This window comes from Entelurus aequoreus, linkage group LG16 (assembly GCF_033978785.1).
Source record: "Entelurus aequoreus isolate RoL-2023_Sb linkage group LG16, RoL_Eaeq_v1.1, whole genome shotgun sequence".
Lineage (NCBI taxonomy): Eukaryota > Metazoa > Chordata > Actinopteri > Syngnathiformes > Syngnathidae > Entelurus > Entelurus aequoreus.
Window position 1 is genome coordinate 21,094,299 of NC_084746.1, and position 13,499 is coordinate 21,107,797.

The window sequence follows — 13,499 nt, forward strand, 5'->3', positions numbered from 1 at the left end:
GTAGATCAGCTTTGCGTGTGCTATCAGGTTTGCAAGTGTTACAAGCATACCTTTAGTAAAACAGGTCCTTAGTTTTTCACTATAGCTGGATCTTCTTATAAACCAGCTTCTAAAACTTTTATCCTCCCTATATTCGGACTCAAAAATATAAGGTTATGGCTCATCATTTGTCCAAATGTAGTCATCATTGGCTCTAATGAAGTCTACCATAGTTAAAGGGAATTGTTGTTGATGGAAATGGTTAACTTTGCGATGTGCTCTGTGAAATCAATGCACTGCCAAAAAGTTACTGCATTGCTCATAATGACCAAAATACTGTAAATATTATATGGTATTATGAATGTGCCTTTTACTACATTAGATACTGTATATACTTACAACATGAATATAAAACCTTGTTGGCGGTTTTTGGATGTTTTAGAGGCAAAATAGATTGAATCCCTATTACCTGCATTGTTAGCCACCTATTTCTAGCTTTTAATGATTTATTAAAATGCATAAAAAGAGAAAGACATGTGTTCTCGGTTCACATAGGGATTGTGAATTATAGGCAAACACTGTTGGGGAACATGTAACACTTTGTTTTGTTTGCCAGACATCAGATGAGTTCATTAGAGATAGGAGTGCAACTATATGTCAACACTGTCAACAAAAATCAACAATAAAGTTTGACGCCAAACAAATTCATATGTGAATTATGGTCGATGACGGCATTGCTTGTGCTTTTCTGGATGGAAACGAACATGAGCAAGTCTGACCAGCAGCAACAGGAAGATAAAAATGGCTGTGGCCACTGGCAACAACACCAAAAACATGGAAAATGTGGAAATCTACTCAGTGGCCTAGTGGTTAGAGTGTCCGCCCTGAGATCGGTAGGTTGTGGGTTCAAACCCCGGCCGAGTCATACAAGACTATAAAAATGGGACCCATTACCTCCCTGCTTGGCACTCAGCATCAAGGGTTGGAATTGGGGGTTAAATCACCAAAAATAATTCCCGGGCGCGGCCACCGCTGCTGCCCACTGCTCCCCTCGCCTCCCAGGGGGTGAACAAAGGGATGGGTCAAATGCAGAGGACAAATTTCACCACACCTAGTGTGAGTGTGGCAATCATTGGTACTTTTTCACCATAAACACATTACAGCAGACCTTGCTTTTCATGTAATACACCTGTCATGCGACAACATTTAAAACATCTGGAGGTTGCCTCTGTGACTCAGTATGATATTTATCTTGTTAGCTATCTAAAATGTACAGTATAAACAGTATTAGTAACTCATTCAACAAGCTGCAAGACTCCCGATAGTTTGACAAGCAACTTTTGCCACAAGATTCTTTGTCTTCTTCTTGTCCAAGCCGCCACTAAGTTATGATGCACACTGTCACATACTGCACAGCACTGTCACTACAAGCTTCATTACAGTCCATTTAATTAATGAGTGAGGATGCCAAAATGTATGTAGTATATATAATAAACATATAGAAAAGTATCCAAACAACAGAAGAGAAAGTGCTTATTACTTTTTAACAGAAGCGTTGATAGAACATGTTAAAACAGAAAATAACCACATTATCAGTAAATGAACAAGTAGATTAATAATCCATTGATCCATCTTCTACCGTTAGTCCCTCATAATTTTGACAAAATAATCGGAAATGAAATATGTTACTTCATATGTCAGTAGCCAAATAAGGAGTATTTGTTTACCTACTACTAAAAGAGAAGTTGTCTAGTATGTTCACTATGTTATTTAATGTCATTTTATTTTAGTGTTCTAAAATAGTTTTTTGAGTGCAAATAGAAACATGTGTTTAATGTATCATAAGATTTTCTGTTAAAATAAAGCCAATATTGACATTTATTGGTACCCAGACAACACTAGTATTACTTGAGATCAGTGTTAGCTGATGTCACTCATGAATGATCGGAATCGATAGTATAAAATCCTGATCCGAACTCAAAAAGTACAGACCAAGTATGGACAAATACGGCATTTAATAGTGTTTGTCTATGATGTGGGTCACATGCTACATCTTGCCTTACCAGACCGTTGGGCAGGGTCTGCTGATTCTGGTTTAGATACATGAAGTGTTGGTTGTAACCTGTCGATGTGTGAACTCTCATTCTAGGGAAGACTGAGAACAGGAAGCATCTGGAGTCGCCTGCACACACAAGTACACATGCAACACACAATCATACAAATATATACTGTCTATCCATGTAGATGTACTTTATATACATTCCCCTGAGAACATTTGTTTTAGTTACAATTTTCTTTTTCAAAATGCTGTTAACCAAATCACAAAGGTCCACGGCAGAGGACGCTGGTTCGCAAGACATATCAGGGCTGTCAGAAAGAATGTGTTAGCGTTGGTAACTCATTTATTTAATTACGCCAAAATGTTTTGTGTATTTAATCCATGCGCATCATGACAAGCCACACTGCTCAGCACCTACACTTCCAACAGTGATAGATAATATGTATTATTGTCAGTTGTCTGATTATTTATTCCAGACAGCTGACCTTCTATTTGCCTTCTGACAGGCACCATTGCCGTTTGCTCAGCATTAGTTTGTCTGACTGCAGGGTTGCAAAATTCAGAGAATTGTACCAAAAACTGGGCAAGATTTTGGTTAATATTTTCACTGAACACAAATCATACCAAAAGTGGGTGTACAAAAACTGAGGTACCACCTAGAATAAAATAGAATAAATATTCTGTCCACCATCTAGTGCAGAGCTGGGCAAATATTTTGACTCGCTACATTGAGAGAAATCAATCAATCAATCAATCAATGTTTATTTATATAGCCCTAAATCACAAGTGTCTCAAAGGGCTGCACAAGCCACAACGACATCCGCGGTACAGAGCCCACATAAGGGCAAGGAAAAACTCACAACCCCAATGGGACGTCGATGTGAGAGAGAAAAATGTGTCTGGGGGGCCAAGGTGTATGTGTGTATAAATTATGTATACACATTTAGCTGTAAAAATCTCCTGTACAGTATGTGTGTTTGGGTCCCTTTTTTCAGGAACACTAATACCAAAATTCACAATGTCCGATAGAGTTCTAAAAACGTTATGACAGACCACCTCAAAAAAACGGAATGGAATTTTACAGTTTTTTACTGAATGGGATGCCCAAAATGTACATTAAAATGAAAAAAGTGGGATTTATAATATTAACGATGAACAATAAAACACTGAATATTAACAACATATGAAAATTGCTTCTCTTTTACTTTTCAGACCAAGGAAAACACAACAAAAATGTAAACAACAGCAAAATATGAATGCTAAGTGCACGTAAAAATCTGCTTCCGCATCTGTTTCTGACACATGCGTTTCAAGTTGGCTGCTCTGAAAACAAACCCCGCCCACTCTGCTTTGTTCTTCGTTTGAGCTGCTGTGACGTTGATTACCATAATAACTCCTATAACACCCAAAAGCGCAGATTTCGACCACTGAAATACTTTCTATAGTTCAAGACTTACGGTAATTTAAAAACACCACTGCACATCATAATGGCGGCGACAGATTTGTTGTTAAAGGTCTAAAAAAATTACGTACAACATCCGGCGGGCCGAAATGAAAATCTTAACGGGTCGCATGTAGCCCACGGGCCGTATTTTGCCCAGGTCTGGTCTAGTGACATATTTGACATTATTGTTAATGTTCCATGTTAAGTCATAGAACAGCTGTTCACAGGTTACTTGCACCTTGAAAAGTCAAGATGTTCCATGCTGATAATCTCCTACCCCAAATACTGAATAAGAATGACAGTAATTACAGCAAAATGTGATTTGCAAAGATTTAGCGTGAAGGGATTATTATCATTTGTTTTTTAAAACATTTTCAAAGTAATTGAAAATGTCTTTTTTCTCCCTTCAAATAATAATATATGATATTTTTCTACGCATGTGCTTACTTTATATGTATTTACTGTACTAACTATCTGTCTGCATAATGGTCATGTGACAGAACAGTTACTCCGCAGGCAGGGGGCGGGGCTTGATGAGATGGGAGCCACTTGGACTCACTAATTAAAAAGTTGAACTCATACTCACACATGGGGGCGTGTCTGTGTTTACTAGTGGTGCAACGGATCAACATTGATCTGTGATCCGTTCAGATCAATATCTTCGGTTCGGCACACACGTGATCCGCGGTTTGATATATGAAACACAAAAAAAAGTTGTTCGCACGTTCAGTCCACACACAGCGTGGTCATGGCGAGCGGAGTAACGGAGGAGCTTCAACGCCCCGTGCCATTTAATCGGTGTGTTTATAGGTGCAGACTCGGTTGTGCAAAACGAGGGTTTTAAACACATGCTGAGCGTGCTTGAGCCATGTTACGACATCCCGTCACGCACCCACTTCAGCGATAAGATTGTGCCAGATCTTTATGAGCAGGAGAAGAAAAAAGTTGTTGATGAACTATCCCGAGCATCATCTGTTGCGCTCATGACAGACTGGTGGACGTCCAGGGGACAATAAGCGCTCACTTCATCACAGCAGACTGGGAGATGAGAAGACACGCCCCCTTTACGAGAGTCACCTTGCGCAGGTACTGACACAAGCAGTGGAGGAATGGAAGATAAAGATATCCCAGTCACACGTGATAATGCCAAAAATCATATAAATGCAGTGAATGAGGCAGGACTGGGACCACAGGTAGGGTGATTTGCACATGTAGTGAATTTGGCATCACAGAAGCGAATCTCAGTCAATAGGATGGAGCGCCTCCTTGGGAGGATCAGGAAGGAGGTTTCCTACTTCCACCCAAGCACAACAGCTGCTCATGTGCTTAAGACAAAGCAAGAAATGCTAAAGCTGCCTACTCATAAGCTCATACATGATGTCCCAACGAGGTGGAACTCCACTTATGATATGTTGGAGCAGCAGGCAGCTATACTGTATACTCTGCATTGACCCACAAGACCCTGAAGACAAATGTCAAAGACATCATCACCATGTGAGAGTTGCAGAGGAGGTCCTCCAGGTGCTTAAACCCCTCAAAACTGTTACATCTCTACTGAGCACTGAAACTTCACCATCTGTGTCAATGATCCTGCCATAGTTACTTTTCACAGTAACGCATTAATTTTTGGTGTAAGTAACTGAGTTAGTAACTCAGTTACTTTTGAAATAAAGTAACTAGTAACTGTAACTACTTACTGGTTTTCAGTAACTAACCCAACACTGCTCACTGCAGACTTCATGAGCGCTAACAAACATAATAAAACATCCCTTACTGTCTAAGGATGCTGACTGCTAGGACGTTCACATAATCCAATTTAGATGAAGAATGACTCATAATCCTTGCGAGGAAAAGTGGGCTGAAACCAAGAATCTTTTTGTGTCACTCTCGCCATTTACGGGTGTAAATTGTCTGTCAAAGTGTACCAACTTGTTGGTATACGTTCTTGTCCTACTATGCAGGTGAGAGGCATGATTTACCATCTAAAATAAATATTGACGAGCAAGGAAACGAGGAAGCATCTGATCATTCAATCATGTCAAAATTGGCACAAAATCTTGTGGTCACGGCGCCGCTGTAAATAGTTTGTCTGCGTTAGTGCTTATGATAAAAATATCACTAATATTTGGTTAATATTCAAGTCACGAAATGTAAATGGGGTATTGTTGTCGCTTTTTTGTTGGATTTTATTGGCGGAATAGAGGACCTCCAATTGGCTCCGCTATAAGCTGACTTATATTTATGAGTTAAATGCATTAAAAAAAGACATTTGTTGTCATGTCTTTCATAATGATTGTGAAAAAAGTGCAGTTCCTCTTTAAGTTGCATATAACATTTTGAGATTTGGCCTCATTTTACGCTTTGAACTGGCCTGTGACAAGAGGGGGCTCATCCTACATCTCGCACGACTGTAAAAGCAAACTGACATATGATTTTCTTACCTTGGAATTGAGGTCTGACTTCCCAGCTGGGTGAGGCAAAGCCACCAAAAACATATCCCTTTGTGTCTTTGATGAGCAGCAAAGTGGGTCCGCAGTGTGTCAGTCCAGCCACCATTCGTGTGAAGTTCTCTCCGTGCAGCATTGTGGAAAATACAAGTCTCCAAGCTGCACAGTATGCGTCAGGCAGCTGGAAAGATCAAAACATCTGATTTTGTAAGTACCGTATTTTCCAGACTGTAAACCACTACTTTTTCCCCACACTTTGAACCTTCCACCATCCCATGTGTGATGTCTGTAGGAGTGTCGTCATGTATATTTTTATGTGCTATTGTAATGTTATCAAGCTAGCATCAGTTATTTTTAGCGAAATATGCTAACATTTTTACAAGTGTCTGTGTTAGTATTATTAATTTACAATGGCATTCTTTATGTATTGTTTCCATCCATCCATCCGGGGTGGACCCCGGATGGATGGCTGTGAACGATAGGCAAAATTCCCCCAAAAAGTGCAGTTCCCCTTTAAATAAGAGTGTGCTCTGTAGCTCGGAAAATAAGGTAATGTTCATCCCCATCAAACAAGTCACAATCATTTCCTTTGAAGAGACATCCAGAAAAACTTTTAAAAATGTTTATTAATGAATTTGTATTTCATTGAATGGAATGAAATATTTAATTAGATGTTTTTTTTGTAGTTGGTCACCGGGGTTGCAAACATTTTGGTCCACTTGTCTTTACAAATACTCTCCAAATTCTAAAGGATTTGGAGGCTGTGCAGTGCCTCTGTAATGTCACGTTTTAACTGGCTGGTTTTCATATCAAATAATGTCAAAGGAATGATGCTGCAATACTTACCTGTGGTGCGAGAAACATGAGAGTGGGGATATCAAGCAGACACTTGAACTCTTTCCAGGGTGTGTCTTTACAAGGAGGGAGTGGAGTGTGTGTTAACTGCACACTTAGGGACACATTCAGCCCTTCCACTACCAGCATCATCAGGTACAAAGATACCTGGGGTACTCTAAAGATCCAATCTTGCAAATGGGTAACATCATAGACTTCTTGGTCTTAAGAAAGAGAACATGTGAAATTGTAACAACATTTATATAATACAGTAATTTGTATTATAAAACAGCCAAAATAATCGCTGCTTTACCTGTGGGTTTGAGTTCTGCGCACATTTGCTCCGCCAAAAGTTTGACACCTAGAGAGCAATCACCCATATTTTCAGGTTTCCATCCCTGAAGGCGTCCTTTACAGACCAGAATCTGGACTACAGCAAAGATCAAGTCCTGTAAGAACTATCAAAATAAAGTTGGCTTGTGAATATTCTCATCCCTTAAGTTAAAGTTAAAGTTAAAATACCAATGATTGTCACATACACTAGGTGTGGTGAAATTTGTCCTCTGCATTTGACCCATTCCCTTGTTCACCCCCTGGGAGGTGAGGGGAGTGGTGGGCAGCAGCGGTGGGCAGCAGCGGTGGGCAGCAGCGGTGGGCAGCAGCGGTGCCGCGCCCGGGAATCATTTTTGGTGATTTAACCCCCAATTCCAACCCTTGATGCTGAGCGCCAAGCAGGGAGGTAATGGGTCCCATTTTTATAGTCTTTGGTATGACTCAGCCGGGGTTTGAACTCCCAACCTACCGATCTCAGGGCAGACACTCTAACCACTAGGCCACTGAGTAGGTCTGGGTCATACTATGGCAGAGCTATACGCTTAGCTTTTTCACTAGTAGCACTGGTTCTACTAAATGAAAACAAATAGTAGCACAGAACATTTTTGTAGCAGAGAACAAAATAATAAGCAATATGAAATGTCTTTTATATATATATATATAAAAATGTAAAAATAGAGATAACGGCATCATGTGATAAAAAAGCTGATACGCTGATACTATTAATGAACAAAAACACAAATATTTGTCTTTAAATATATGGATAACGTTTATCTAGAGCATTTTTATTAAACATTACAAATTACATGATGGTGTCGCATTCACACACCAACACTGTTTTACCTATTATAGTTAATAATCATGATTAATAATCGTGATTTCAATATTGATAAAAAAATAATCTCAATTATTTTGCCCATTCTCATGCAGTGTAAGACTAGACCTCATATAGGAACACTTTTTTATTTATTTGTAGTATTATTTTGTTTCTGCCATATTACTTTGTTTATAATGCTTATGTTGCTTTCCTATGTACATTCAACTTTCAACTTGAAGTACAAATATATATTTAGAATGTGTTGTTTGTGGGATTTTTAAAAAATAAAACTTGGTTAAAAGTTTTTAGTATAAGTAGTTTCTAAAAATGTTGAGCACATTTAAAATTACCGCGATAATAATGATAACTGTGATCATTTTGGTCACAATAACCGTGATAAGAAGTTTTCATACTGTGACATCCCTACTTTGCGGATTATAAATATGATTGGATATGGTTTAATGATTACAATGAAACACAGTTAAGCATATAAAGTCTACTTGTTTTTCAACAACTCTACTGGTACTTTAAGTCTGAGAGAATGAAGTGATGAGGGCCAAATGTCTTCTAAGATAAACTGAAAAGTGCACTTGTGATGGACTGAATGCCCTGAGAAAGCCCAAACAAAGATACGTGGCAGCAATAATCAAGACAACAATGACTTTTCTCACCTCTGTTACTTGCTGAAAGGTGACAGTCTTGGAGCTTTCTCTGACCTGAGACATGGCCAGAACAAGAGGCGCTCGTTCTTCAGCAGTGCCCCTCAACACGTCTGCGAGGAAGATGAGCAACTGCTCTCGACACACTCCTGAAGCCAAGGAGGCACTGACTTTGCCAGATGCTGTTGGTGTGGCGTCTATACTGCACATGCACTTGAATAATCTCTTCACCATAGACTCTGGTGACACTCCGATCATGGAGGCCTGCGGGACACACAGTAAATACTTAAGATTAGGAAGATTGTTACTTGCATGATTTGGAGCACGGTAATGATCCATGAGAGACAAAATCCTATCTGTGCATAATTACAGTGGAAGCTGTTTAGGTCGACATCCCTTATGTCAACATAAGCAGTTGTTAACATAAGAAGAAATAGCCACTGCTTGCACATCTACTTGGGGTGAAAGAACGCAGGAGAAAAGAAGAAAATACTTTCATTCCTGTGCTTGAAATTCCTTTTTGACAAAAGCACAACTTTACTTTTGCGATGATGAAACTAATAACACAACAAGTCAACACACACGGACACATTTTCAAAGGACATTACTACTTTGATGCCAACAAGACCGTAAATGTTGTTGCCATCAACATGCCAACATTTTTTTTCAAGAATGGTAGATTATTGTTTGTTACATGTGTGTTCAATAGAACAAACACACTGCAGCATGCACACTTACAATTGGACCATTTCAACACCTAATAGTGGATTTCACCATCCAAAGTTTAGCAATGGTGAATATGTAACCAAAGCCACAAAATGACTTGATTGGAATTCAGAGATGTGGAATCCCAAAGAAAATCAAACAAACAACAAAGTGTTCATATATTATATACTGTATTTTTCGGACTATAAGGCGCACTTAAAATCCTTTCATTTTCTCAAAACTCGACAGTGCGTCTTATAACCCGGGGCGTCTAATGTACAAAATAATTTTGGTTGTGCTTACAGACCTCGAAGCTATTTTATTTGGTACATGGTAAAATGATAAGTGTGACCAGTAGATGGCAGTCACACATAAGAGAAATGTGTAGACTGCAATATGATGGCAGTCACACATAACAGATACGTGGAGACTGCAATATGACCGAGGTAAACACCAAAATTTGATATGTTCCATTGAGAATATAGAACATTACACACGACGCTCAAAACTCTATCAAAATGTTTTAGTACGACTTTGGTAAGCTATGAAGCCGCACCACTTAATGGATTGTACTGTGCTTCAACATACGAGTATTATTATGGTGTGTGTGTAAGTTAAGACATATTATCTGGCGTTTGATTTCGCAATATTATGCAAAAGAAACTTTTCTTACCTTCTGGTACCTGCTGATCTGTATTTGGGATCGCCTTAGTAGTCCGTACTGACACCGTAGTCGATAGGCTTCTTTTTCTTTATCTTCTTGTTATGGGACATTCATCCTCCGCTGTTGCCATTTCTAATATAAAGTAGTGTAAAGTTCTTACTTATATCTGTAAGTAAACTCGCCATGAAAGCGCTAAAACATACCGGTGTAGGGAGTTTACATTATTCACCCAAGGAACTTTAGTTATTAGAGAGTTCTGGTCGGATGGTTTTTCATGGGGCACATGTTGTTGCACTAGTGAGCCACGGATGAGGAGATGCTGCTCCGTTTTTGATTTAAGTAAAGTCTGAATGTCATTAAAACAGTTGGCTCCATCTTTTGACACTTCTTCCAATCCCGTCCTTGCACGCTACACCGCTACAACAAAGATGACGGGGAGAAGACGCTGCCGAAGGTGAGCCACGTAAATAAGACCCCCCACAAAACGGCGCCACCTGAAGCGACTTGAAGATGATCTGTAAAATATAATCTATGCAACATTTTGATCAAATTACCACAATTACATGTTATGTAGACCACAAGGAAGTGTTTTCAATTTAGAAAAAAAATAATAATAATATGACTCCTTTAATGCGCCCTAAAATCCGGTGCGCCTTATATATGAAATAGAAAAATCCAAAATAAAGCATTCATCGGCAGTGCATCTTGTGCCCTATGGTCCGGAAAATACGGTAATTAGGAACATGAAAATTACCATTGCTCACTTAGACTAATATTCACACAATCTTTGTTGAAGATGAGAAAATATGTTTGTGGTACCAGAACATCAACTAAGTCACCGATGTGAGTCCAAGAGGCCATCTTTAAACCTTTTGGTGGCAACACATGCAGTCGATTGAGTGCTGACTCATTATTTTCATCAACAAACTTTTCTCCCTGACCAACAACGAGACCATAACGAATCCAAAGAAATGCACATTGACAAAAGTAACAGACATAGAATAATATCAAATTTTGTCTTTTAGACATCTCATCATAAATATTTTACCCGCATGTGTGCAAGGGGGCAGGGTTAGTTATGTAATCTGAAATACTGTCTACTGTAAACCATGTGGAGCAATGATCAGTGCTAAGAAAAATGATTACGTACATTTTAGACTTAAGTATGTACATGATGATTCATACCTGCAACATAGGAAAGGTGACAGTGTTCCTTGCAGGCGTCCTCATGTCACCTTGAAGTCTGTCAAACACTCCTTCAACCGCCGGACGATCTTCAGGACGGAAGCGAAACAAATGCTTCTGCACCAACGCACTATCAGTATTTCCCATGATGCTCTCTCCCGTCACAGGACCATAAACACACACATTGGAATCCTTTGAAGAAAAATACATGCAAAATGTTTATGTTTAAGCCTTGTTATTTGGGCGTTTGTCCAAAGGTTTTCTCCCGAGGGTCACACCCAGAAAGATCTAAGCATGCATTTTGATATATGACATTTGTTAACACAACCAACATAGTGCTGCCAAACGATATATTCTTTACAATAACACTTGTTTATTTTTTGATTATTCGCAGGAAAATTACTGACCTGCATTATTTAAATTGAGCACACCAGTCAGTCTCCTCACTTATCTTTGCACTGGCGTATGCTTTGACCTGATCACTGACGTACAGTGCATCCGGAAAGTATTAAGTGTTTCCACATTGTGTTATGTTACAGCCTTATTCCAATACATTCATTTCAGTTCTCAAAATTGTACAGACAATGCCCAATAATGACAATGTAAAAATGACAGATTTTTATTGCAAATTTATCCCAAAAAAATAAATAAATAAATAAATCACATGTACGTAAGTGTTCACAGCCTTTGTTCAATACTTATTTGATGCAACTTTGGCAGCATTTACAGCCTTAGGTCTTTTTGAATACGATGCCACAAGCTTGGCACACCTATCTTTGGGCAGTTTCGCCTATTTCTCTTTGCAGCACCTCTAAAGCTCCATCAGGTAGGATGGGAAGCGTTGGTTTTTATTCAGGATGTCTCTTGCAAACACACAAATTATCCAAACCATAAACACATGCAATGAGAAAACGCTTCAAAATAAAAACATTTCATGAACTCACAAACTCTGCAGGATCAAAAACAAATGCAGAAAGTCCTGCCAATGCCAAAAACCTAAATAAGAGTCAAAAGAAAATGTATGTGAAATATGCTGCAAGATCACAGAACAAAACAAACAAACAAAAAAAGATGAAAACATTTGGTGTTGTTAAACTATTACATTTTTAATCAACTTAATATTTTTTTTATTTCGATTAATCACAAATATTCGCAGCTAATTACTTGATTGCATGATTTAAATGAACTTGAAAAAGGCCCTGATATTTTGGTACAAATGCAATTGTATTTTCAGAATGTTAAACAAGAGCATGTTTTAATGTTTTAGTTGAATGTACGTCATTTATTTGTTTTCAGTTCTACTGTGATTAGTCTGTTTTTTTGTGATTAATTGCATGAGTGTTTGCCAGCCGTAATAAAAACATAAATAAAAAAATATGTTTTCATTTCAACCACCTTCTTCTAAGCGTCCAGCATCTTTAAAAACCCTGTTGCTTAGGTCTGGCAGTCCTGGTAGCCTAGCTAACTATTATTTGTGTTCCATGAACTTGCTGCATTTCTCTCATGCAGTTGTTTTTATTTGTGTGTATTGTGCACTTGCAGGACCTTTTTGCATATGTTTCTGATCCTCAGCATTTAGTGATTTTCATGTTGCATGTGTTTAAGGTTTGGGACAATCGGTAGAAAATGGATGGATGGGGTTTTGGATCATTTCAGTGTTTGGACTGTTCCGACGTGCTCCTGTCGGACACCGTAGGTTATGTCAAACACGCTTAAACACGCTATGATTGTTTGACATTTTAAATATGAAATTATTAAATATTTTACACCATTTGTAAAACACAATAAACGACGGACCTTGTATTATAAAGGTAATAGTACGAGAAGGTTTATATTTACAATGTAAGAAAAAGATTTAAAAATACATATTTTAAGCACGAACCTTTAACGATGTCGATGTCAGCTGAGACCTTCAAATAACTTCCTGGTACTAAACATGACACACAAGATGACCAATCAAATCAGTCAGGTGACGACAAGCGTCTTGTTGATTGGTCAGTTATATTAGAAGGCGGAGTCGAGAAGCCTCTTCCGATTGGAAAAGGGGGAACAAATTTTAGATTAAAAAAATATCTCTAACATAGTTGAATACAAAACAATACATCCAACCATCCATTTTCTACCGCTTGTCCCTTTTGGGGTCGCTGGAGCCTATCTCAGCTGCATTCAGTACACAAATAATTGTCTCTCTCTTAGTGGATTTATATTCATGTCAGAATACAAAGATATGTGGTTCATTTGCATTAAGTGTACATAGATGGCGTGCTTTTACATACTGTTAGTTTTGGTATGCAAGGGCCGGTGTTGTGCCAAAATGTGATCCCTGCCAAAAATGTATCCGAAAAATGACAGTTTTCCTTTTCTGTGGTATTA

General features: G+C 38.5%; 1 protein-coding gene across 2 annotated transcripts in view; it reads right to left on the reverse strand.

The window, feature by feature from the left end:
* Positions 1-13,062, reverse strand: part of meak7 (MTOR associated protein, eak-7 homolog) — a 36,534-nt gene extending 23,472 nt beyond the window's left edge. The window contains exons 1-7 of one of the 2 annotated variants that reach the window (XM_062022339.1): positions 13,009-13,062; positions 11,127-11,318; positions 8,585-8,836; positions 7,077-7,221; positions 6,776-6,987; positions 5,924-6,110; positions 2,043-2,161 (exon numbers count right to left, since the gene is read on the reverse strand). In XM_062022339.1, the coding sequence (XP_061878323.1) occupies positions 2,043-2,161; positions 5,924-6,110; positions 6,776-6,987; positions 7,077-7,221; positions 8,585-8,836; positions 11,127-11,273 (1,062 nt within the window). In that variant the 5' untranslated portion in view covers positions 11,274-11,318; positions 13,009-13,062. Of the gene's footprint in view, positions 1-2,042; positions 2,162-5,923; positions 6,111-6,775; positions 6,988-7,076; positions 7,222-8,584; positions 8,837-11,126; positions 11,319-12,070; positions 12,117-13,008 lie in introns of those variants that run through there. The other variant, XM_062022340.1, reaches the window with a different exon arrangement.
* Between the last annotated feature and the right edge of the window lie 437 nt (positions 13,063-13,499).